Source organism: Sapajus apella, unplaced genomic scaffold (genome assembly GCF_009761245.1).
Source record: "Sapajus apella isolate SASKATOON/1434 unplaced genomic scaffold, GSC_monkey_1.0 scaffold5, whole genome shotgun sequence".
NCBI classification, from domain to species: domain Eukaryota; kingdom Metazoa; phylum Chordata; class Mammalia; order Primates; family Cebidae; genus Sapajus; species Sapajus apella.
This window is the reverse complement of record NW_022436945.1, coordinates 41556551-41584310: the sequence shown is the minus strand read 5'-3', so window position 1 is coordinate 41584310 and position 27760 is coordinate 41556551. Positions and strand designations below refer to the sequence as shown.

Genomic DNA, 27760 nt, shown 5'->3' with positions numbered 1-27760 from the left:
TAAAGATAAAATCGTTTAAAAGGTATTTAGCAGAAGCCATGTGCATTGGTGTGGACCTGTAGTCCCAGCTATCCAGGAGGCTGAGGCAGGAGGATCATTTGAGCCTAGGAGTTCAAGTCCAGCCTGGGCAACATAGTGAGGCCCTGTCTGGGGGGGTGGGGGGAAGTAATTACTGAAAGAAAAGTGTTTCAAATTAAAGAAGTCTAGGTCTAGATAGACATGACAGCTAAATGCAGTACATGACCCTGGACTGGATTTTGTACTGGAGGAGGAAAAACGTCTTGGAGGGCATTTTTGCTCAACTGAAAAAAAAGAGAAAATAGGTATTACATTAAGATATTGTGTAACTTGTTTCCTGGATTTGGTAATTATACTGTAGATATTTAAGAGAATATCTTTGTTCTTAGGGGATACAGTTGAAATATTTAGAGGTAAAAAGGTGTGATATGTGCATCTTTCATATGGTTCAGAAAATATGTTTATGACATGGAAAATAATGCAAAATGTTGACAATTGGTCAAATCAGGCTAAAGGATATGTAGAAGCTCTTTGAACTATTCTTACAACTTTTCTGCATGTTTGAATGATTTCCAAGTATAAAGTTTAAGAAACATCTTTAGCAGCTATGTATAAAACTGGACATTACATCCAGTTACTTTTATTATTTATTTATTAATTATTTTGAGACAGGGTCTTGTTCTGTCACCTAGGCTGGAGTGTGGTGGTGTAATCACAGTTCATTGCAGCCTGGACCTCCAGGGCTCAATTGGTCCTCCTGCCTCAGCCTCCCTGGTAGCTGAGACTATAGGCATGTGCCACAACATCCAGTTAATTTTTTTTTTTTTTTTTTTTTTTTTTAGTAGATGTGGGGTTTCGCTATGTTGCCCAGGCTGGCCTCGAACTTCTGAGCTATAGTGGTCTGTCTGCCTCGGTCTCCCAAAGTGCCGGGATTACAGGTGTGAGCCACCTTGCCTAGCTACTGTTACTTTTAAATTAACATTTATTTCTATTAAAAACACACTTATAGTATTGCAATAGGACTGTTTAAAAAATATAATCCTTTTTTTTTTTTTGAAACAGCTTTCACCTATACTTTGTTTACATGAAGGTACTGTTATTGAACAGAATTTTTTTTGCTGGGTGAGGTATCATTATATGGTCACAGTATAAATATTCCTTGTATGGTCCTTTACTGCATTTAATATGTTTATGACTTACATTTTATAAAATACGTTTAATTATTTTATAGTAATATGGCCATGAAATGAAATACAACTTTGCACATGTAAAAAATGCAGTGCAAAGATGAGGTCTTTATATTAGCAGCATTTTTCCTGATTATCTCAGTTATTTTAATTTTAAGGTCATAGTTAAATACCAGTAAGTATAATTTAGAACTTTAAAAATTCTTGGGTACAGTTTACAAAGTTTTTATCGATCCTGTACTTCAGTATGTTCAATTCATATTCATTAAAAATTGATTTTGTTCTCAACTCCATAAAAAATGCAAAAAAAAAAAAAAGTGGACCTGGTTTTAGTACCATGTATTTATTTATATTTTGAAGGAAATTGAAGAATAAGGGTCTGTTACATGTGTTTCTTAGAATGGTATTAGTAATTACAGACATTTTTGAACATTTACTTTGTTTGAGGCATTATATTCTAAGCACTTCACATTTAAAGATGTGAAGCCTCAAGTTGTGTGTGTGTGTGTGTGTGTGTGTGTGTGTGTGTGTGTGTGTGTCTGTGTGTGTGTAACCTCTTGGAAACGAGTGATCTGGAATGTAATAAAGAAATATTGATTGTTTATAATTACACTAAGTACCTGCTGTCTTAGAATTTTCTAGTTTGTGAACATTGGATAACTCTAACTTCAAGCTCGACTTTCTGTTGACCTCATGTTGTGGGAAGAATCGACATACCAAGACATTTCTTCAGTGATTGTGTTAAGCAAGAACGTGAATATGACTTTTATTATCCATGAAGAGGCAGGCTGATGTAGAACTTAGCTTAACTCGACTTTTTAATTTTATAGACAAATAACCAAAAAATTAAGTTTGAAAAATCAAGGGACTGATGTGGCATCACTCTTTTTAGTCTTTGATCAAATTATAACACACATATTATAAAGTATATAAATTCTGAGTGTCATTTTGAAGAATTCTTATGAAGTCAACAACTGTTTAACCAATATCGAGAGATATAGGACATTTTCATCAGCCCGGGAGCCTCCTTCATGCCCCTTAACAGTTACTACATACTCCCAAAGGTCACTGTCATGTGACTCATTCAGTATTCATTAGTATTGTCTACTTTTTAATTCTGTGCCTAGCCTTTTAAAATCTTGTTTATGACTCATCCATATTGACGCACGTAGCAGTGGTTTATCTTTTCTTTTGTTGCTGTGAAATATTTCATTGTATGGTTATGTCAGTATTTACTGTGATCAACATTTGGGGTGTTTCTAGTATTGGCTGTTGTGAAGAATACTTCTGTGAACATTCTTGAGCATGTCGTTTGGTCCACATATGTACACATTTCTGTTGAGTAAACACCTAAGAGTGAAATTGTTGGGTCTTAAGGTATTTGGCTGTTTAGCTTTAAGAGATTCTCCTAGTTTTCCAAAGTAGTTAAATCAATTTACATTCCCATTAGCAGTGTACAAAGAGTTCTTATTGTTCCACATCCTCACCAACATTTGAAATTATTAATGTTTTTAATTTTAGCTCTTCTGGAGTGTATATACTAAAGATGTATTATAGTTTTAATTCATAATTCCCTGATGATTTAAAAGACTTAGCATATTTTCAAATGCCTGTTGATCATTTGAATATCCTCTTTTAGGATATGACTGTGTCTTTTGCTGATTTTTCTCTTGAGTTGGTTGCCTTGATTACCTCAGAAATAGATAATTTCAGTTTTTCAGTTGTATTGAAGGTATCTTCGCTAGTTTTCGGCTTGCTTCTTCACTTTTCTAACAGAGTATCTTGATTGAGATAATTTCTTAATTTTAATAAAGTCTTTTATCAGTTTTTTTCCCCCATTTATTTATTTTATTGCATTTTAGGTTTTGGGGTACATGTGAAGAACATGCAAAATTGTTGCATAGGTACACATGTGGCAGTGTGATTTGCTGCCTTCCTCCCCATCACCTACATCTGGCATTTCTCCCCTTGCTATCTCTCCCCAGCTCCCCACCCCCCACTGTCCCTCCCCTATTTCCCCCCAACTGACCCCAGTGTGTAGTGCTCCCCTCCCTGTGTCCATGTGTTCTCATTGTTCAACACCCGCCTATGAGTGAGAACATGTGGTGTTTGATCTTCTGCTCTTCTGTCAGTTTGCTGAGAATGATGGTTTCCAGGTTCATCCATGTCCCTACAAAGGACCCAAACTCATCATTTTTGATGGCTGCATAATATTCCATAGTGTATATGTGTCACATTTTCCCTATCCAGTCTGTCGTCGATGGGCATTTAATAGTTAGTACTTATGTTTCATTTAAGAAATCTTTGCCTCCCCTGAAGCCAAGAAGATGTTATCTTTGTTTTCTTCTTTAAACTTGACTGTTATAACTATTGCATTTAGGGTTATGTATGATACATGTAAGCTTCATAGTTCATTTTATTTTCCATATGGAAGTCCAGTTGTTCCAGTATTATTTACTGAAAAGACCGTCCTTTCCCTACTGTGCAGTAATGCTTTTGTTGTAATTCAAGAGACTGTTTATTCATGGATTTATTTTTGGACTCTTCTGTTGGTCGGTCTGTTGTGTCATTGCCATACTTTTTAAATTATTGTAGCTATATAATAAGTCATAATATCTGATAGTTAAAATCATTTAATTTGTTCTTCAAAATTACCTTGATTTTCTTGGTCCTTTGAATTTCAATAAAAATTATGTCCTCAGCTTATAAGCAGTCCTCCTTACCCCCACCACCCACCACAGAAAAAAACCTGATGGGATTTTGTCTAGCTTAATGTAGAATTTATAAATCAATTTGGAGATATTGGATGTTTTTCAATATTGAGACTTTCAATCATTAACGAGGTTATGATTGCCTTCTTATATTTAGACCTTTTATAATTTCTCTTAGGATGTTTGTCATTTTGCATGTAAAGATCTTACATGTCTTTTGTTGACTTCTTAAGGTATGATAATGATACAGTAGTTATGTTTTATAAAAGCCCTTGTAATTTATACAAACATACTGGGTTATTTACAGATGGAATGATACAGTGCTTGGGATTTGCTTCCAATAATCCAAAAGAGTGGAGAGGAAGGGAAGGAGCAAAATAGATGAAACAGGATTAGCCATGAGTTGATAATTGTAGAAGCTGGGTGATGGATATATAGGATTAATTATATTATTATTCTTACTTTGTGTATATTTGTAATTTCTCATGCAAATAGGTTTTAAAAAGTGTAATGTGGCTAGTCTAAAGGTAATGGGTTATCTCATTTGATTGTTCACAGTCAGTTACAGATTGAACTCCTTGTTCTATTCTTTCCCCCTCATCTCACTACTGCACTTGACTAATTAATAAATACATATATAAGCCAGGCATGATGACTTATGAATGTAGTCCCAGCTTCTTGGGGGACTGAGGCTGAAGGGTCACTTGAGCCCAAGAGTTTGAGGTTGCAGTGAGCCGTGATTACACTACTGCACCCCAGCCTGGGTGACAGAGTGAGATCCTGTCTCTTAAAAAAAAAAAATTTAATATAAAGAAATAATAAAAAGTATAATGATTGTAGTAGATTGAAATACACAAATATATAACAATTCAAGAATTCATAATAATTCTTTAAAGAAAACCTCATAGACACCAATTTATTATTCTGAAAATAATTAGTAAGTGAAAGGAAAAGGTCAACCATTTATTAATCTTTTTCTGTACAGATTATATTCCAAGACTACCAAGTAGTTAAGGGGGAAAGCATATCTTTAGAAGAATGTAGCTGTTAAGAAACATTGGAAGCCAGGTGTGGTAGCCCACGTCTGTAATCCCAACACTTTGGGAGGCTGAGGCAGGAGGATTGCTTGAACTCAGGAGTTTGAGATCAGCCTGGGCAATATAGCAAGATCTCATCTCTTCTAAAAACTCAAAAATTAGTCAAGCATGGCAGTACATGCCTGTAGGCTCAGCTGCTTGGGAGGCTGAGACAGGAGGATCACTTTGAACCCAGGAGATAGAGGCTACAGTGAGCTGAGATTACACTACTACCCTCCAGCCTGGGCAACAGAATAAGATCCTTCTCAAAAGCACAAAAACAAACAGAAACGCTGGATAATATTCAGCTTACAAACTCACCACAGTGCATACTCCTAATGAAATAATGAATCTAGATAATTAGTCATGACTACTAAAGCCATTAGGTGAAATTTAATTGAGAAATGGATAAAACATAATGGATAAGCCAAAGTGGAGTAAGCCTCTCCGATTAGAACTTAAAACCTTGGTTAGGCCAGGTGCTATGACTCATGTCTGTAATTCCATCTATTTGGGAGGCCGAGGCAGGAGGATCGCTTGAGTCCAGGAATTAGAGACCAGCCTGGGCAACATAATGAGATCTTGTCTCTGCAAAAAGTTAAAAAGTTAAAAATCAACAGGGCATGATGGTATATACCTGTAACCCCAGCAACATGGAAGACTGAGCAGGGGATTGCTTGAGCCCAGGAGGTCAAGGCGGCAGTGAGCTGTGTTCACACCAGTACACTACAGCCTTGGTGACAGAGTGAGGCCCTATCTCAAAACACGCCCTCCCAAAACAGAAAAACAAACAAAAAAACCCTCTAGATAGAAACAAAAACAACTATCTGAAGACTTTCAGAAGTAAACAGTAACAGGCAATCTGAGAAGTCAGAACCTGAATAGCTTGTATAGTGCCGAGCTTACCATTTTTTTCTATTTGTCATCCAGCTTTAACCAAATGGTGTACTGGGTGGAAAAGTATGTATTGAGTGCAGCCATTAGCAAAAACTCCAAGAGAAACCCCTTATTTCTAGTCATAGGACGAGGAAAAGTCCCCCCTTTTTTTCTCCCAGCCTTGCCCTGATACCATCTCCATTCGTAAAATTGCATTGCCATAGTGGTACACTTGAAATCCCAAGAAGAAAATCCCAAGAAGAAAGCCATCTCTCTGGCCAGAGGATTTGGGAGAGACCTCTGGAAGCTTGAGCATGATTTGGAAATCCCAGAGAGAAGACACCTACTGTGTGGGGAGATTCCCTAATTGTGTGTATGAATGCACATATGTCCTACCTCTACACGTACATGGAACAGAGCCAAAGAAGCATAGCAAAGACCTAGAGAGCTGAACTAGTTTGTAAACCGCTGCTCAAATCTCAGAGTTGTCCCTGAGAGATGCACGCGGAGGATAGATTCAAGCAACATAGTGAAGGCTTTGAAAACTGAAGTGATGACTAGTACCATGGCCTGTTAGGAACTAGGCCGCACAGCAGGAGGTAAGTGGCTGGCGAGTGAGCATTAGCACCTGAGCTCTACCTCCTGTCATGTCAGTAGCAGCATTAGATTCTCAGGAGCATGACCCCTGCTGTGAACTGCACATGCAAGGGATCTAGCTCATATGCTCCTTATGAGAATCTAACTTAAGCCTGATGATCTGAGGTGGAACAGTATTGTCCAGAAATCATCCCCCCTGTCCATGGAGAAATTGTATTGCATGAAAGCAGTCCCTGGTGCCAAAAAAGTTGAGGACTGCTGCTTTAGAGGACGTTAATAGAGCCTAGAATCTCATAACTTAATATCTAGAATGTCCACGATATAATCCAAAATTACTTGACATACAAAGAAACAGTAAAATCTGATTTTTTTTTTTTTTTTTTTTTTTTTTTGAGATGGAGTCTCGCTCTGTAGCCAGGCTACAGTGTAGTGGTGCGATCTCGGCTCACTGCACTTGAACTCCTGGGTTCAAGCAATTCTCCTGCCTCAGCCTCTCGAGTAGCTGGGAACTACAGGCAAGCACCACACTTCCAGCTAATTTTTGTATTTTTAGTAGAGACAGGGTTTAACCATGTTGGCCAGGATGGTCTCGATCTCCTGACCTCATGATCCACCCACCTCGGCCTCCCAAAAATCTGACCATTTTCAAACAGAAGAGAACATAAGTAGATAATAACCCTGAGATGATCCAGTTGATGGAATTATCGGAAAAAAAGCCTTAAAATAATGTTAATGGGGTGAAAGTGAACACTTCTGAAATGAGTGGAAAAAATAGTTCTCTGAAAAATAAAAACTATTTGAAATAATCCAATGGAAATTTCAGAGCTGAAAAATATAATCTATGAAATCTACTGCATGGTCTAAATAACAGAATGGAAATGACAGAAAAGTCAGTGAACTTAAATCAGTAGAAATCTCAACAGATCTTGAAGCCTTCTGTATCAAGAGTATATATATCTGTTCTATAATATGCTTGCTATATCCATGTTGCACTCTGTGAAACCTGGTTACAGGCCTGCTGGCTGGTGGCTTCATGTACTGTCAACATGTCCTCATTTATCCTATGTTTACTCCTATTTATGTGATACAAAGACCTGTGCAGTTTAAGCCCCATCTCCCCTGCCACTCCACAGATTTGAGATATGGTCTTGGCCTGCCATTTTCCCAGGCATTGTCATTTTAGGGTAAGGATCAAACAGTCAGTGGGTTAAAATAATGATAATCATAAGGGAACTAAATAGATCCATTTTTTTAAATTTGAAAGCTTGGAAAGTAAATGGGGAGAAATGGGTAACATATGTATGTATATTGCAAAATCTTCTAAGTCAAAGTGAGTACATTTTTTTCCTAAAGATAAACTTAGATAAAATGATTATTTTGGTGGAGAAGACATGCTTTATGATAGTTTTTTTTTTTTTTTTAAATTACCTGTGTTTGAGGATGCATCTAAACTTCTTTGAAATACTTTTCGGATGATTTTGAGTTTGGTTGGCCTACTTAGCTACTGGCAGTTTACCTGAGTTTTAATAAGTCAAAACAACTGTCTTTTCAATGAAATGATTACTGCAGAAAGAGGAATACTTGTGGCCTTGAAAATGAATACATTTTTTGGTGGTGTTTTAAGTGGTTCTAGTGACCTCAATAGATGTAGTACATCATATGTCAAAACATTTTCATTGTATTGTGTATAGTAGTTGTATGTTATTAAATATCTCATGACTTACCTCTAAGCCTGTTGCCGTCAATACCACTTAATAATCAGATTTTCTAACAGGTCCCTAGAGGATTTATGTACTATTGAAATTCTGTACTTCTTTCAGATTGATAAAATTCTGTATCTCTTTTTTTTCTGGAGATCTGTCTCAGAAATTTACATACCTTTGCCTCTTAAAAAATAGACTTCTACAAAGTCTGGGATTTAATTCATCTTTTTTGGACATCTGTTTAGTACATATAAATTACATTTGTTTATAGTGTAACAATTAAATAGTTTTCCAAAAGGGGAAATATTTGCTAGTATTCATTTGGACATTAACAGATTTTTCCATTGAGAAGAATATCCATAGAGCCTGTTGCTACCATATAGCAATAAAGTTAGACTTTAGTTACAGTTGAACTCATGCAGGCTGAATTGTCATGCACGTTATTTTTCAGTTCCCTTTAAGAAATGTGAAAGGATAAGATAGTTCAGAAGTTAAGAACTACTGGCATAGCACTGTAGTCTTTTATCTATTAATAGATCAAATTATCCTTTGATGTTTCATCTCCCCCAACCCCCCCAAAAAATGCTTGATTTTGTCTTTGCCAAATAGATACTTCTTGGTTCATGGTATGTGGTAGGCAGAATACTGACCCTTCAGAGAGATTTATATCCTGATTATTGGAACCTGCCACTATGTTAGGGTACATGGCAAAGAATAATTAAGATCACTAATCAGTTAACTGTAAAATATTGAGGTTATCCTAGATCATCTGGGTGGGCTCAATGTCATCACAAGACTCTTTATGAGGGAAGAAGGAGGCAGAAGAAATGGCAGCCCAAGAAGGACTTGGCCTCCTGCTGGTTTGAAGATGGAGTAGAGGGAGCTGCAAGCTAAAGAATATGGGTGGCTTGAAAAGGCAAGGAAACAGATTCTCTGCTAGAGCTTCCAGAAGGGAATTCAGCCCTGCCAACACCTTGATTTTAGCCCAGTGAGACCTATGTTGGGCACTGACCCTCAGAACTATAAGATAATAAGTTTGTGTTATTTTAATCTATAAAGTTTATGATAATTTTTATAGCAGCCATAGGAACCATATAGTACCTCTTCAGTTTTTCACTAATAAAGTAAATTTATATAGTGATTAGTTGAATCCTGCTGTGAATGACAATATGATTTTCTGTGAAGGTCAATTCCAATTTATTAAGAAGATGTTGATCATATTTTGGGTACTAATGGACAAGCCTTTGTTTACTAGAGGTCTTTATTTTCTACTCTCTAGGAATGGTGACTTGATTCCTTAGTTTAGCTGGAGAATAAGGAACCTGTGTACAGTGAGGTAGAATGGGAGTGAAGAAGGAGAAATAGACTAATGCTAGAAAGGAACATTGGTGTCTTAGAATGTGATAAATAATCTTCAGAAGCCTTGGAGTCCTCAACGAGTTTTTCATTATTTGCATTATATGTGTTTGTGTTTGTTAGTAAATATTATAAATTGGAATTTTAAAAAGTTTTTATAGTCAGCACAGCTTGAACTGTATTAGAGTGGTAAGCAATCATTACATTTTGCCACAAAATAACTTATCAATGTGATAACTGTATAAAGGACTCAGTGGTTATAAGGAAAGCTAGAGTTTAGAGAAACATGAAAAAGAATGAAGCATTTCTGATAGAAGATAATGAACAACCTAACCGATCATTGACTGTCACCATAATTAGTCTTCCTGACCATATCAAATAAACTTACTCTACTCCCTTATGCCTTTACTAGGATGAGAAACTGAGGGCCCAACAAAGATTATAAGTTGGGACAGTTTTTTTCCTTTTTAAAGACCAAACAGAAATAAATAAGTTAGAACTATACTGTCAGTTTTTTTGTTTTTTGAGACAGACTTCTGCTCTGTTGCCCAGGCTGGAGTTCAGTGGTCATGATCTCAGCTCACTGCAGCCTCTGCCTCTCGGGTTCAAGTGATTCTTCTGCCTTAGTCTTCCAAGTACAGTAGCTGGGATTACAGGTGCCCACTACCACGCCCAGCTAATTTTGTATTTTTAGTAGAGATAGGGTTTCTCCACGTTAGCCAGGCTGGTCTCCAACTCCTGACCTCAGGTGATCGCCTGCCTTGGCCTCCCAAAGTGCTGAGATTACAGGTGTGAGCCATTATGCCTAGCAGTTTTCTTTCTTTCTTTTTTTTTTTTTTTAATGCTTGTGTTTTTGTCTTTTTGCATCAAGTGGATCACATGCTATCCCAGCTTGTCTGAGAGATGAGTTAGGTGCTTAAAACTGAGGATATGGAGGGGCTTTTGGTTATTAGTAATGGTGAATTCTGGGGTAACACTAGCAGAATGCATGGGAGGTGGGGTGGAACACAAAATTGTTGGAGAAGAGATCAAGAACTGACTGGCCAATTTGGGGGCGTCATTTGTGTACATTGAAATCGAAAAGAGGTATTGGAGAGGATAGCACCTTTCATGGAATGAAGGAGCTTATCCCAGGGTATGTGAATGACTACAATAAGGAGGGGACAATAGCTGATGTAGTCTGGTGGCATGAGAGTCAAAGCTAGGGTTTTAGGGAAGGGAGAAGAGAAAATAATTCAGAAATGACAATGAGTTACAAGGAAGTTCACTCCACCACCAGGACTTGGTCATCTGAGATACGAGAGAGAAAATTTGTTTTCTCTTATATGGGAGAGAAGCCATCGTTTAAAAAGGCTGGAGCTAGAGTAGAACTCTTAGAGGGGAGAGAGATTTCAGTTGGTGCAAGAAAGGTGAAGAGTGTGCAAGAATAATACTGAGGAAATAGGACATTTTGGACATAATGGGATTTGCTTTGATGATCTCCTATGCAGGTTGCTGTAAATATTGAAGGGGAGGTGTTTGTGAGAGGCAGGCTTATCAAGAGAAGCCAGATCCTGTGTAATTTTCTGTTGCTACCATATAAATTACCACAAACTTAATGGCTTAAAACAATACAGATTTATTGTTCTGCAGTTCTACAGCTCAGAAGACCAACACGGGTTTTACTGGCCTAAAATCAAGGCATCAGCAAGGCTGCATTTCTCTCTGGAAGTCTCAGGGGAAAACCTGTTTCCTTGTGTTTTCAAGCTTGTAGGAGGCTGCTTGAATTCCTTGGCTTGTGACTACCTTCTTTCACTTTCAAAACCAGCAACTTTGCATGTTTTTAAAAAAATTATTTCAGTAGGTTTTTGGGGAACAGGGTGTTTCTTTACATTGGTAAGTCCTTTAGTGGTGATTTCTGAGGTTTTGGTGCACCCCTCACCCAAGCAGTGTACACTGTACCCAATGTTTGGTCTTTTATCCCTTGTCCTCCATCCCACCCTGCCCCCTGAGTCCATATAGCCTATTGTATCATTCTTATGCCTTTAACTTGGTATCTTTTTTATCCTTCTCTCTGGTATATCAAACTACAGCCAGGAAAGGTCCTTTGCTCTTGAGAACTCACATGATTACTTTGGACCCACTTGGATAATCCAGGATAATCTCCACGTCTCAAGATTCTTATCCTTAATTACATCTGCAATGTCCTTTTTTTGTCATGTGTGGTAACATCTTCATAGGGTCCAGGGATGAGGGAATGGACATTCTTTGGAGGCTGCAATTCTGCCTACCACAGGGCTCCTTTCTTCCTGCTGGCATTAGGATGGAGGCCAGGTGGTATAACTTTAGGTGTATGGTACCTGATTACATCTGAAATTCATTCAGAGGCGTGTGCTCTCTCTCCACCTTCAGGTTTTGTGTGAGGCTTACTTGAGACTGGGGATAGATGTAGGCCTCACTCTTATCTCTGAAAAGGGGATAAGGTGTTCCTATACTCTGTGGACAAGATCAGTCTATTTACATGAATAGGAAGCTCAGACATTACTTGAAAAAATGTATTAGTTGAATTATTGGAATAGTGTTTTCCCACTAAGAGAACTGTACTGTTTAGTTTTTGTTTATTTAATGAGCTTTAATGAGTATCTCACATCTTGACGTTCAGCTGGCCAGAGTTGTAGTATCAGTTGATGTCTGTCTTGAGCCAGAATCCTGTCTGGCTCTAAGAGGTCTGGTTCATAAAACCAGATCTGATTCTTATTCTTACAAGTCAATTTTCAAATTTAAATTGATTGTAGAGATAGCTGTAAAACCAAGAATGTGTTTTATTTTGCCAATATTTTATATGGGTTGTAGAGGTGGCTAATACATTTAGTATTGAATAAATTGAGAATTACTGTTTAATTTCATTTTTTCCTTGTATATTAAACAACTAATCTAAAAAGTATTAAATATTTGGGCCTTTCTTTGCAAGTTAAAGTTGTTCTACTCTTAGAAATAATTATCTTTTCAGTTATACAAATTCAGTAATCTGCAAAAGCAAGTTAGAGTTTTTCATAAATGGTAATAAACGTAGTTAAGGATTGTTGCTTGGGTTTTGTATAATACCGGTCAGTTAAATTTCAGCACTACTTTTAATTAATGTTAATAGATCCATCAGTTCCCAAAATACCTGTGGTATCAGAATTAACAAACCTAAATTCAAAAGTAGGTCAGTGGGTCAGTGGGTTGTTAGGTTAGGGGAAAAATGTAGTTTTAATTTTTAAAATTCAAGTTCCTGAGTTAGCCATTTTTAATTAATAGTTTTTAAATTATTATTAACTAGATGAAACTTTTTTCTTTAAATGAATAGAACATAGGAAAATAGTCTCTGTTACTTATGTTTTTGTTTTCTGGAATAGGTAACAGGTTGTGTTTTATCTTATTAGCCTCCTCATGGATAGCTAGGCCTCTAGTATTGGACAGTTAAAAGAAAAAGAAAAAATGCAGCACTTAAGTTTTCTGAGTTTAAAAGTAATGCATGTTCATGGGAGAGATTTTAGAAAGTACTAAAGAAAGAGTAAAAAACGCCATCCGTAAAGTAATTACCTAGGAGCAACCACAGTTTTATATGTTCAGGTTTATGTCTGATACATTTTCATGCCACTGTTACTGCAGTTAGACATTTAAATCTGTTCTAGCTTTACTATTTTTATTTTATTTTTATTTTTTTTTTTGAGACAGAATCTCGCTCTGTCTCCCAGGCTAGAGTACAGTGGCGCAATCTTGGCCCACTGTAACCTCCGCCTACTGGGTTCAAGTGATTCTCCTGCCTCAGTTTCTCAAGTAACTGGAATTACAGACTTGTGACACCATGCCTGACTAATTTTTGTATTTGTAGTAGAGATGTAGTTGCACCATATTAGCCAGGCTGGTCTTGAACTCCTGACCTCAAGTGATCCATCCACCTCAGCCTCCCAAAGTGATAGGATTATAGGCATGAGCCACCGCATCTGGGCTAGCTTTACTATTTTTAATAATATCTCAATTAATATAAAAGTTTAGGTATATCTTTGATTATTATTTCTCAAAGTGAAATTACTGGGTCAAAGGGCATGATTTTCAAACTATTTGTAAATCTCACCAATTTGTTCTTTAAGAAAGGGAAATTCCTCCTTTTCCTAGTTTGTAAATTCCTTCTATTCCTAGTTTGTTGAATGTCGTTTTTTAAAAAATCATGAATAGATGTTGAATTTTATTAAATGCTTTTTCTGCATCAATTGAGATCCCGCATACATATGATTTTTATCCTTTATTTTGTTAATGTAGTGTATCACATTGATTGGTTTTATTAATATGCATTGAACCTTGCTCAAATCTCAGGAATAAATGCCAATTGAGTCATGTTGCATAATCCTTTTAATTTACTGCTACATTTGGATTGCCTGGTATTTTGTTGAGAATTTTTCATCAGGGATATTGGCCTGTAGTTTTTTGCTTATGTTGTCTTTGGCTTTCATATCAGCATAGTGCTGGCCTCATAGAGTTTGGAAGTGTTCCCTTTTCAGTTTGTTGGAAGCATTTGAGGGGGATTGGTATTAAATATTCTTTTACTGTTTTGTAGAATTCTTCAGTGAAGCCATGTGTATCGTCCTGGGCTTTTCTTTGTTGGGAAGTTTTTGATTCAATATACTTACAAGTTATACATGTCTTCACATTTTTATTTTATCATTCTGACTTTTATTATCACTGATGAATTTGTCTATTCTTTAAAAAAACTATGTACTCTCTTGTAGAGTCATCTATGCTGTTGCATGCAGTCTTCTGTTTGTTGTATAGCATTCCAATATATGAATAATTCATTTTGTTTATCCATTGTACTATCAGTGAACATCTTGGTTGTTTCTAGTTTTGGACCATTACATATAAAGCTGCTGTGAACTCTGTTCAGATTTTCCATTCATGATTCAGCCTTGGTGGTAGATGGTATATTTCTAGGAATTTATTCATTTTTTCTAGGTTATCCAATTTGTTGGTGTATATTTATTGAGTTTTCTCTTATAATGCTTTTTATTTCTGTGACATCAGCTGTCTGATTTGATTTGAGACATCATCATTTCTGATTTGAGTCATCTCTTATTCTTAGTGTAGCTAAAGCTTTGTCAATTTTGTTCGTCTTTTCAAATAAACAACTGTTAGTTTTGTTGTTTTTTTTTCCTTTTTTTTTTTTCCTATTCACTGTTTTATTTCTACTCCAATCATATTTCCTTCCTCTGCTCACAATGGCTTTGTTTGTTTTCTTTTTCCAGCTCTTTGAGGTATAAAGTTAGGTTGCTTGAGATCTTTCTTTTTTTTTTTTTTATTTTCTTTTTTTAGGCACACTTCTGCTGGCAGGAATCTTTCTTCATTTTTAATGTAAGCATTGACTGAAATAAGATTCCCTGTCAGAACACTTTTGCTGCATCCCATAAATTTTGGTATGTTGTATTTTCGTTTGTCTCAAGATGTCTTCTGATTTCTCTTTTGATGTCTTCCTTGACTCTTGGTTATTTAACTGTGTATTTAAGTTTCTTCTGCTTTCGAATTTTCTAGTTTTCCTTCTGATACTGATTTCTATTTTCATTTCACTGTGATCAGAGAAGATACTTAGTATAATTCAATCTTAAATTTCTTAAAACTTGTCCTCTGACCTATTAGGTGATCTGTCCTAGAGAACCTTCTCTGTGTAATTGAGAATAATGTGTATTCTGCTGTTGTTGGGTGGAATGTTCTGTGTTTGTGTGTTTGGTTCATTTGGTCTATACAGTTGGCCTTCTGTATCTGTAGGTTCCACATCTGTGGATTCAGCCAACTGTGGATAAAAATATTCAGAGAATAAAACCATTTACAAATAATATAAATTTAAAAACCAATAAAGTATAACGCCTACTTTCATAACATTTATATTGCATTATGCATTATAAGTAATCTAGAGATGATTTAAAGTATAGGGGAAGAGACATATAGGTTATATGTTACAGTTACATTATTTTATGTAAAGGACTTAAGCATCTGCAGATCTTGGTATTAATATTATTTGATAGGGGTTCCTGGAACCAGTCCCTCTCAGATACCGAAGGATGACTCTATTGTTACACTGTTTAAGTCCTTGCTTTCCTTCTTGATTTCTCTTTCATTATCTGTCCGTTATTGAAAGTGGGGTATTGATATCTCGTGCAACTACTGTATTTGCTATCTCCCTTCAGTTCTGTTGATGTTTGCTTAATATATTTGGGTCCTCTGATGTTGGGTACATATATATTAATAATTGCTATATGTTCCTAATGAATTAACTCTTATTACTATATAATGTCCTTTGTCTCTTATGTTTGATTTAACATCTTTTTTATCTAAGTATGGTCATTCATACTGTTTAGGTTGCCATTTGCATGGGATCTATTTTTCCATTCTTTCACTTTCAGCTTCTGTTCTTAAATGTGAGGTGAATCTTGTAGACAACATATAGTTGGATCTTTTTTTTTTTTTTCAATCCATTCAGCCACTCTATGTATTTTGATTGGGGAGTTTAATCCATTTATGTTTAAAGTAGTTACTGACAGAGAAGGGCTTGCTTTCTGTCTTTCTTGTTGTGCTGTTGTCCTTCTTTTCCTTTCCTCCTGTTTTTCTCTATGTTTCATTGACTTTTTTTTTTTTTTTTTTTTGGTAGTTGTGCTTTGATTCCCCTCACATTTTCTTATGTGAATCCTCACATATGATTGCCATGGGGCTTATATATAAAACACCTTATAGTTATAATAGTCTATCTTAAGCTTATAATAATCTAACTTCAATTGCAAATAAAAATTCTACTCTCTTACTCCCTCCTTGTTATTGATGTCACAGTTTTATCCTTTTATATTGTATACTCATTAACATTTTTATAGTTATAGTTTTTTTTTAATACTTTAATCTTTTAACTTCTATACCAGAATTAAGTGATTGTTTTAGTTTATTCATGATGTTTTAAGTTACTTTGTTTTCTTTTAGAAACAATGTATAGAATTTAAAATTGGTTATATACATTTTTATGACAGAGTTGTCAATTTTATGTTTAAAAATTATTTTAAAACTCTTTTAATGATAAACTTCTATTTAAGTTGAATAAATCTAACTTTTTTTTTTGTTTAAACAGAATTCTGAAACTTAACGGTTGATCATATAGAAGAGTACCTTGAACCTATAGTTTCCTGAAGAATCAGTTTAAAAGATCCAAAGAGTACAAAAGGTAAAGAAAGTTGCATTTTAGAATGCATCATTAAAATGATATTTTTTCCAGAAAAATGAAGGAATCTATCAACTGTTTTGACACACTAATTTAAGGAAAGTTTAATTTAAAAATTTGTGTGTGTGTGTTAATTTATCACCAAACATAGTACCAGTTATGTTCTGATAGTTACTTTAGATACTGGGGATTCAGTGATGAACAAGACAGAAGCTGTCCCTGCTCTCATGAGGACTGCCTTCTAGAGGAAGAGAAATAATACACAAATGAGAAATTTGTGGTTTGTATTGCGCCGAGAATTAAAATGGAAGTGTAAGGCTGCGCACAGTGGCTCGTGCCTGTAATCCTAGCAGTTTGGGAGGCTGAGGTGGGAGGATTGCTTGAGCCTAGAAGTTTGATACTAGCCTGGGCAACATAGTGAGACCTCCCTCCAACACAACCAAAAATTTAGAAATTAGCTGGGCATGATGATGTATGCCTGTGATCTCAGCTATGTGGGAGGCTGAGGCAGGAGGATCACTTGAGCCTAGGAGGTTGAGGCTACAGTGAGCTGTGATTGTGCCACTGTGCTTCCACCTGGGTGGCAGAGTGAAACCCTGTCTTACACATACAGAAAAAGGATAATGTGTTAGAGACTGGTGACTGCTTTCATTAGGCAGTCAGAGATAGCCTCATTGAAAAGGGAGAATTTTAGTTGAGATCTGAATGGCAGAAGGAGCCAGCCGTGTGAAGATCTGAGAGAAGAGCTTTATAGGTAGTGAGAACAAGAATGACAAGGAAATATTTATGGAACATAAAAAGCAGAATTGACTGGAATATAGTAAATGATGGGGCGAGTATATGGAGTTCAGGTTGGGAAAAAAAACTGGGAGAGAAGCAAATTTATAGAAGAAAATCAAATGTTCTGTTTTAAGTAAATGGCATTTGGACACCTTTAAAATCTGTAGAAATGTCTAAAAAGCAGTTGGATATCTGACTGCATTTGACAATCTATTCTAGGAGTGTGGATTGGGGAGTCATTGGCATATAGAAGTGTGATTTATCTAGGAAGTGTACACAGATTGAGAAGAATTCAGCCCTGGCACATGCCAGTATTAATTAGAGGAGAAGGAGCAGCCAGCAGGATGAGTAGAAAAGCAGGAGGATGTTCTGTCACAGGAACCAAGAAAAGAAAGTATTTAATAAATGCAGAAGTGGGCATCTATATCACATACTACTTAGAGGTCAAATAGAGAATAAAACAGCCGTTATATTTGGCAGTATGGAGATTTCAGATAACAAATAAGAGTGAGCAATTTGAGTGGAGTGGTGGGGATGAAAGCCTAATTAAGAGTGATGAAGAAAGAATATGAGGAACTGCTAGTTAGAGATGGCAAATAATACAGTTGAATTTTATTTTCTCTTGAAACCTCATTGAAGCTAAAGCAAAAGGATTTTTACGAAAGACATAACTTCACAAGGACAGAGAGAATGGAGAAGAAACAGTAGCAACAAAATTTGGGACTGAAAAGCAAAGGAGAGCATAGTAACTTTCTTGCAAATCCCAGGATCCTAAGCCCACTGTGGGAAAGCTGAGAAACAAACTTCTTGGCACTATAGAACCTCCACAATTTTCGTGAATTGAAAACACTCTTTATTTCTGGAAATAGGAGTTATGGTGGAACTAAAACAGGATGATTTGTTGCAAATCTATTTAAGGGGTGATTATATTTCATGGATCCTTTCTAAACTTTGAAACCAAGGCAGCCGCCTTTTTCCTATCTTAGCAGAAGTCAGGAGATTTGTTCCCTAGTAAGTACAAAATACAGGAGCAACAAACATGCTGAGAATGGGAGTAACATGTTAAAAATAGAAGGGTTAAGAACCCAGGCTTCCAGATTTTTATACTCTTCAGGCAGGAGTTGAGAAGATACATAATTCTTTTCTCTGAATTATAATCATCTTAAAAGAAGAGATCTAAAGATTCTGACATTGAGAATTCCCCAAAGAAATATTTCCACTTGATAACCCTATAATAAAGAACAGCCAGCAAGCTGTATCACACAGAGCTTCCAGTTTTTTTTAGCGCTTACTCTTAAATATGAGCTCATGTTTAGAGATCAGTAGACATTTGAGGAAAAACCTCTTCTCTGCAAGACAAAGGCCAAACCAAAAGATAAAACACCAATTTAGGGGAAATGAAGAGCAGTTAGGCAGGTGAAAATCAAACACAAACCTTAGATGTGTTTGTAAGAGGGATGTTGTATCCATGAAACATGAATGAGAAATGATAAGAAATGAAATTAGAAATGAGGCTGGGCTCAGTGGCTCACGCCTGTAATCCCAGCACTTTGGGAAGCCAAGGTGGGTGGATCACCTGAGGTCAGGAGTTCAAGACCAGCCTGGGCAACATGGTGAAACCTCATCTCTACTAAAAATACAAAAATTAGCTGAGCACAATGGCATGTGCCTGTAATCCCAGCTACTGAGGAGGCTGAGGCAGGAGAATTGCTTTGAGCCAGGGAGGCAGAGGTTGCCGTGAGCTGAGATTGCACCATTGTACTCCAGTCTGAGTGAAAGAGCAAGACTTCATCTCAAAAAAAGAAAGAAAGAAATTCGAAATGAAAAACTCATTTGAAGGGTTGAAAAATAAAATGATCGATTGAAAGTAGAGCAAAGAGATGGAAGATGGTAGAGAAAAAAGAAGAAAAAAATTACCTGTCCAGGATCTCAGTGTTCAATTAAGTGCTCCAGAAGGAGAGAGTGGAAATAGAGGGAAAAAACAAAGAATAGAGAACAACTCAACGAAACTCTCCAGAATTAAGAGGACTTGAGTTTCCAGTTAGGAAAAGTCTGTTGAGCCACCAATGCAGATACAAAAACAAGCCACACAGGGCACGTCACTGTTCAGTTTTAGAAAACAAGGGAGTTTCCAGAGTAAAATAAGTAACAGGTCACATCTAAAGGATCAGTAATCAGAATGGCTTTGCACTTCTTGTTATCACACTGGAAACTAGAATATAGTAGAACCTTCAGCATTCATAGGGAAAAGTGATTTTCAACCAGGTATTCAGTATCCACCTAAACTATTGATTAAGGATAGACTAATGACAGTTTTAGACTTACGACATCTTAAAAAATTTGCCTGTCATGTCCCCTTTCTTAGGCAGTTATTGGAGAAATTACTCAACAAAAATAAAGAAGTAAACTAAAAAAGATGAAGGCATAGGATACAAGTAACAGGGAATATGACCTAACTAGAGACCCAGGGAATCACCAGGATGATGAGGAATAATGATCACAAGAAGAGCTGGTCATCAGGTTAGTAGATAGTTTCTAGTCCCAATAGGAACAGGTTGGAAGATTTCAAGAGAAATCACCGTGAGAAGGTGAAATTGGTAGAATGTGTAATGAGTTTGAAGAAATAGTAGATTTAGACAGGGAAGAATTTGTAGCTAAGTTGGTACTAAATATAAACAAAAGTAGGTAAACAAAAAAATGGTAACTCTAGGAAAAACTGCTCAAAAGGAAAAGTAATTATTGTATACTATATGGCCCAGCTATGAAATGGCATTTACAGAGTCATAATGATGTTAAATCCAAATATAACTGCCTAACCAAAGTTATGATATTGGGAAGTTGGGGAAGTGTGCATGTGTATGAATAAAATAGTAACATGACGCATGCTGAGCTGGGAAGTCATATCACCAGATGACTCTGATCTCAAGTTGCTTAAGTAAAGGAGCATTTGATTCCTAGCTGTAGCTTTATCCTTTATAATTGGGGAACTTTATTTTTTTAATTTTTAATTTTAATTTTTGTGGGTGCCTAGTAAGTGTATATATTTATGGGGTACATGAGATGTTTTGATATAGGCATGCAATATATAATAATCACATCATGTAAAATGGGATATCCATCTCTTCAAGCATTTATCCTTTGTGTTATAAACAATCCAGTTATAGTTATTTTAAATACAACTGTGAATTTTTGGATTCTAGTAACTGCAACTGACCCTTTTAAAGACATGTTATTGCATAGCATTGTGGTCTAATCATGTCAAAGTTAAAAAATAATGAAATGTATTCTATATTATATTTTATGTGTGACATTCCACTTCAGCTTGTGTAGGGATGTGGCATGCCATCTGTATCCTTAGACTTCACAGCATGGACGGTGTGACTCCAGCTAGTCTCTTTCTGGATTGAAAGCATGGGACCTGCAGTAGTCTCCAAACAAAATATTTTGGCTTGTCCACCTTACCACTTTGTCTTGTTAAAGTTAATTTGATACCATTTTAAAAAGTTTAAGGGAATCTTCTTCCATTTGCTCTAGGGTGCATGTCTGGCCTATTTTACTTATTCTTTTCCCTTTCCCTTAAGTAAAGCGTATCTGTCAACTGACTGGAAAGATGAGGATCTTGTGCTAGACTGTTAAGCGATGTATCTGACTGGGCACAGTGGCTCATGCCTATAATCCTAGCACTTTGGGAGGCCGAGGTGGGTAGATCACTTGAGGTTTGGAGTTCGAGACCAGCCTGACCAATATCGTGAAACCTCATCTCTACTAAAAATACAAAAATTAGCTGGCCTGTCATCCCAGCTACTCAGGAGGCTGAGGAGGAAGAATCACTTGAACCTGGGAGTTGGAGGTTGCATTGTGCTGAGATCAAGTCACGGTACTCCAGTCTGGGCTACAGAGGGAGACTCTGTCTCAAAAAAAGGAGAGAGAGGGAGGTCTTACGTTGTTCTATTAGCTGGACAACAAATAATTTTTAGAATAATATTGTTAACAACAATAGCGAAACAGCCTAATAAAGCATCAGCCTGTATCTTCTAAACTATACTGGATTCACCCTTCTTGTAGTCAGCAAGGCTCTTCCTGTAGTATAATCCTTGTTTCTTGGTGTTCCCTAGCCCCTCCTCACCACCACCTTTTTTTGGTAGTTTGTATTATTTTCTACCTTTTGATAATTAAGCCACACTGATGGCTTACTGGGTGCTTTATAAGGCTCAGATCTGGCCTTTTAAAACTTTTTCCTGTTAACAATTCTTTTTGAATTCACTGAAATTTGCTCTGTTAGTTTTATACTGTTCTTCTTGTTCTAGTGATAGAACCAGCCTTTGTTTTTACCATGAAGATAAGTATGTCTGTTGGACCAGAAGGCTATACTTAGGTGGCCTTTAAATTCTCTTCTACCTCTAAAATTCTGTAATTCTTTGCTCTATCTGGTGATACTACCCCAGACACTTAAAATCATAACATTTCATCCTGGTGTTAGTCCTTTTTATTTTATTTTTTCTGTCTTTGACCCTGGCATTCATTTTCTTTTAAAAACTCTTAGCCCTGAGTATGTTAGTGAGCACCTGTGATCCCAGCTACTCAGGAGGCTAAAGTGGCAGGATTGCTTGAGCCCAGGATTTCAAGGCAGCATTGAGCTATGATCACGCCACTGCACTTCAGCATGGGCAATAGAGGGAGATCCCCATCTCAAAAACAAAAAGAAAAAAAAAATTCTGAGCCCCTCACAGTTCTACTTCTGCAGACTAACAACATAGGCAATGCAGTGGTGTTACGAAGGGTAATTCTCCCTTCTCATGAAGGTTCATTTGAAAACAGTGACTGAATGTTTTAGAATCTCATGTTCTTGTAACATCTTTAATCTTCACTGGTTTAGAAATGCTCCAGTGAACATTTCCTTTGAATTGTTATGTTGATGCTCAAAAGCTTTCAGATTTTGGAGCATTTTGGATTTCAGGTTTTCAGATTAGGGATACCCAACCTGTAGAATATAGAGAGACAAATTTTAGGCTTTTGATCCAGCTTTGAAGCAGTAAGTTTTACTGCCTTCAATTTGGGCATAAGCCTTCATAGTAAGGCTTTCCTATACTTGACTTGAGTTTGCCATTTTACCACTTGTATTCTCATTTTATGCTCTAGTGATTAAAACTTTAAATTGTAACATGCCTGGTTTTCCATAAGGAAAATGCTAAACCTCTTAGTTTCTCAAGTTCAATATTGTTTTCTCTCACTAAGGCCTGTGCCTTTACAAATTGCCATTCCTGCGTCTTAGAATTCTTTCACTTATTACCTGTTTCTATCCTCCAGCCTGTTGCTTCTCAAACTTAAATGGTCATATGTTATCACATGGAGCCATTGTAAAAATGTAGATTCTGGTTCATTAATACTAGGGTAGGGCCCAAGATTTTGTCTTTGAAAACAAGCTCTCAGAGGATGCTGATGCTGTCCATCCCTGTACCATATTTGCAGTAAAAAAATCTTGACTCCCTAACAGACTTACCGCCATCAGGAATATTTCCTCTGTTTTCCCCCTCTAATTTCCACAGGTACGCATAATTGTTCCTTGCCCAGTGGTAGCATTACACAGTATATACCTTCATTATGCCTCTTATTATAGTTATTTAGGTATCTATCTTCCTGCTCAATTGTAAATTTTTTCTACAAGGACTGTGTCTTTCACTGTTGTGTACCCAAAGCCTGCTGTATTGTTTAGCAGAAAATAGGCTTTCAGCAAATACTTACTGCCGAATAGATGGTGTTATTACAGACTATTTGAAGTTATATAGTTAAATATATACTAAATATTGAGAGTGTCCATTTTATTTTTATTATTTGATAGTAAAGAGAAAGTTAATATGAGCCTGAATTACTTTTTTTCTTGTAGTTCTTTTTTAGGAGGGAAAAAAAGCCTCAAATGTACTTCAGCCATAGGTATTTGCTTGAAAATAGTGTTCTAGTCTTCAGTACAAATAAAACGTTTTGAAGTCTGTGTGATTACATATAGTATTTCTCAAGATAACTTTGTGGAAGTAAGATTTTTAGAAAACTAATGACCGTTTATTATTTTTTTTTCACCTAAGGAAAGTACAAATGTCTACCACAAGACGAAAACGTAGTATGTTATGTTGTTTACCATAAGCTGTGGTAAAATGAGCTCGATTGTTGACAGGTATGTTCTTGAAGACTGTTATTTTAAATTATATATAGTTATTTAAAATGAACTATTAGAATAATGGTCTATATGAAATTGATAGAAGGAGTTTTATGCTTAAACATAATTATTATTACATTCGTTTTCTGTGTTAAATAAATACAGTGTAAAAATAAGCAAGGTCTTATCCGTATTTTCTAGAGCCAAAGTCAGCAGCATATGGCTTGTGTTTTAAATGAGTCCTGAGCTGTAATTTTGAGTGATTTGGTCATAGCTGCTCTGAAGGAAATTCTGACAGTTGCAAATGTTTCCTTGGAACCTTGTAGAGTCCTTTTTCTCCTTATCTAACTTTATCCCTTCAAACATCTTGCATTTGTGACTGATAAGAGGTAACTGTAATTAAGATTTCATTAGTTAAAATTGTAATGTTTACATCTTACTGTTGGGAAAAGGGTAAATCTCCATATTCCTATGATTTTAATACTTGAAATTTTTGGAGGATGGTGGAAGGGGTCAGCAAGGGTTAAAAACTTTTGGGCACTGTGCTTACTACTTGGGTGCCGAGATCATTGGTACACCAAACCTCAGTTACACGCAGTCTACCCGCGTGAAAAACCTGCACGTATACCCCCGAACCTAAAGTAAAAGTAGAAAAGACTTTTAAGTTGTCTTTATTTTTCACATTTTGGCATCTCTTAGCATAATTTAATTGGTAGCACTCTTTTTTTCTTTCTTAAGGGCACATAAAATAGTGGTGGTCTTAACAGTCAATAATATCTTAAATTTGATATAATCCAATAACATTTTTAAAGCATCTGCTCTGACAGCAGATATACAGAATACCTTTTTATATGCTATTTTATTTAACCTTAACAAATCTGTAAAATTTTACAGATGAAAAAACTGTAGGTCAGAAGTTTAAGTAACTTGTTTGAAGTCACATAGCTAGTAAGATGTGATCTAGAATTTTTACTTGTGTTGGTATGTCTGACATTAAAGTTGCTATACTTTTATTGCACTGTACTGTGTGCTCCATCCATTGGAGATTCTTTAAGAGTTTTGTAGCTAGACTTGTACACAGAAGTGACTTTTGACATCTGGGGTCAGCTTTCTCTCTTTCTGTGAGCTAAATAGTAAAGATATGTACCCCACCAGAACTTAAGATCTGAGGAGCAAGAAACTTCCTTAGAGAGGGCTGCCTGTACCATGGTCATAGCTTTGAACTGTGCCATAGTTACAGGCAGGATTAATGATAGTCTTTTTCTCAGAAAAGATGTTTCTTCACTGCCTCTGAGGGAGAAAATATGAATTTGGCATTATGCCTTTTGCATTCTAGATAGTATGACATCTAGGGATGACATCTGTGTTTTCAGACATAAAGCAGTGATTATTAATATGAGTTCCTTATCTGTGAATATCATGAAAGTTATGAACTCTGTCATCAGAAAAATACATATAAATACAAAATTTTTTGTAAACTTCGGGGTATACATGGAATCCCCAAAGTTCATACATGGACCTCCATGATACAGGTGTTAAAGATGATCCCAATAGTGACCCCATTTTATAGCTTATAGGCCATAGAAAGGTGTGGCTATAGAAGTGAATAATGAGTTCATATAAAACTTCATAAATCAGCAAAAAACTTGAATATTGCTCTTAGGGTTGAGTTAGCCACCAGTGCTCCTGATTTCATTTTTTAGAAATGATCTTTCCTTACATTTTCCCATAGCCAGCTCCTAGTTCACATGTCCCCTCCTTAATAAGCCCTTCCCTAACCACTCAGACTCTAGTAACTAAAACATCACGCCTTTAAAAAAAAATTAAAACTTATCACCCATTTTTATACTGGTTTCTTTCTACTAGAAAATAAAGCTGGGCATGGCAGCTCATGCCTGTAATGGCAGCACTTTGGGAGGCAGAGGTGGGAATGTCACTTGAACCCAGGAGTTCGAGACCAGCCTGGTCAATATAACAAGACCCTTGTGCCTACAAAAAATAAAAAAAACTAGCTGGGTATGGTGGTGTGTACCTGTGGTCCCAGCTACTCAGGAGACTGAGGCAAGAGGACTGCTTGAGCCCAAAAGGTTCAGGCTGCAGCGAGCCATGTTGGTGCAACTGCACTCCAGCCTGGGCAACAGAGTGAAACCCTGTTTCCAGAAAAAAGTTAAAAAGAAAAGAAAGGCTGTAGGAAAGCAGCTAAATGTCTTGTTCATTGCTTATTAAACACATCCAGAACAGAGCCTAGCACATGAGTGCTAATACATATTTGTGAAATGAATTAGTAAATGAATGAAATGTATTAATATAAATTAATGTATTAGATATTGTGATGTTTGTAAGTAATTTGTGGTTTTATAAAGTATCTCAGAAAAAAATTATGCTGTTAACAAAATTAATTTTATATAATGGCAAACACTGACATCAAATTTTTACTGATTACTAAAAGTTTGGAAAAAGATATTTAAACTGGTTAAATTCTTGTTTAGCATGATGTGTTCATAATATAGCTAAGTATAAATATTTTTACAGTTTATGTATGTAATAAACTTTTGAAAATATTAGCTGTTACTGAATTTTGATTTTCTAATGTTTATTAGAAAATAGGTTAGTTTGAATTTTATGATCCATTAACTTTTCAAAAATCCTAGGGTATAACTGTGTTGATTTACATGTCATTTTAGTATTGCTGTCGCTTAGTGAGTCTGCTCTTATTTTCTCTATCTGCTTTCTTTTAGAGATGACAGTAGTATTTTTGATGGGTTGGTGGAAGAAGATGACAAGGACAGAGCAAAAAGGTACTTTGATTAGAGATGTAAAATAGTAAATAAATGAACAATAGATAAATGTAATGGTAAATAAATTATAAATTAATGATTTCCAAAAGCTATCTGCTTTAAGAGTTTAGATATATTAGCAAGGTGGAAGAATTTAGAATATTGGCGTGTAGGTTATAAATTAAATACCTTCTGACCTTTTGGAAAAGTATTATGCTTTGCTTAAACAGAAATTGAATTAGAAAATCTGATTTCCCAAAGCAGATAATTACAGGTATCATAAAATGATTGTTTTATGAATAATCAAGTTTATTTGTCTCAATAGCTTTTTGTTTACTGGTTACTGCTTCACATAGAATAGTGGTCATTGTTCATTTAGTACATATATTTATAATAACCATGTACGTTAACAATCATTGGTAAGTATTGGATTAAATAAAACCTGTGATTTGAATGCAGTTTTTCTTACTGACATTTTCATATAAACATGTATGTCAATTATAAAATTTTGTTTAGTGACAATCTGAGCTGAAAAATTATTGCCCAAATTAACTGTATATTGTTGGTAACCTACTGTTACCATCTGCTGATAGAATTACATGCTGTGTTATGTCTAAATTAATATTGTATTAACTACTTGTGTTATTAAATGGATTATTTTAAAAAATGCATATTTTTTATTTCATCAGAGTATCTAGAAACAAATCTGAAAAGAAACGTAGAGATCAATTTAATGTTCTCATTAAAGAACTGGGATCCATGCTTCCTGGTAATGCTAGAAAGATGGACAAATCTACTGTTCTGCAGAAAAGCATTGATTTTTTACGAAAACATAAAGGTAAATTTTTAGCTTTGTAAAATGGAACAGACTCTCAAAGCATGAGTTAGAATCTTGGCAGAGATGCTTAAGATTGGATGCTTCCTTGGCTTTGTTAAGAGAGAGAAATCAATTGCATTTTAAAAGATTTGCTAATCTATTCATTCTTTCATTCAACAAACATTTATTCTGTGCCTACTACATGCTAAATCCTCATGATACAGGGTAACAGCCCTGGCTTTCAAGTAAGTCAAGCCAGGGCAGACAAACATGTAAGCACATAATTACAAATAATTGTAATGTGAATAGTACTTGTAAACTGTTTGCAGTAAAAACACAGGAAAGAATGTGTCAGGGAGGCTTTAAAAATAGTTGATTTTTCAACTGAGTTTTTCTGTTAGATTAAGAAAGGAAGGCAGCATGTCACACAAAGGGAGTATGTGCAAAAGCAGAGAAGCAGGAAGACTTCATTGTCACTGAAGCATATTTGTGTTG

At 35.9% G+C, this 27760-nt stretch overlaps 1 protein-coding gene across 8 annotated transcripts in view; it reads left to right on the top strand.

Moving 5' to 3' along the window:
- The window catches only part of CLOCK (clock circadian regulator), a 115350-nt gene that overhangs the window by 37058 nt on the left and 50532 nt on the right, over window positions 1-27760 (top strand). For 4 of the 8 annotated variants that reach the window (XM_032274237.1, XM_032274242.1, XM_032274235.1 and 1 more), the window contains 5 exons: window positions 16651-16743; window positions 18160-18265; window positions 23601-23689; window positions 26410-26469; window positions 27138-27286. In XM_032274237.1, coding sequence (XP_032130128.1) covers window positions 23643-23689; window positions 26410-26469; window positions 27138-27286 — 256 coding nt within the window. In that variant the 5' untranslated portion in view covers window positions 16651-16743; window positions 18160-18265; window positions 23601-23642. Of the gene's footprint in view, window positions 1-934; window positions 957-16650; window positions 16744-18159; window positions 18266-23600; window positions 23690-26409; window positions 26470-27137; window positions 27287-27760 lie in introns of those variants that run through there. The other 4 variants (XM_032274241.1, XM_032274239.1, XM_032274238.1 and 1 more) reach the window with 3 other exon arrangements.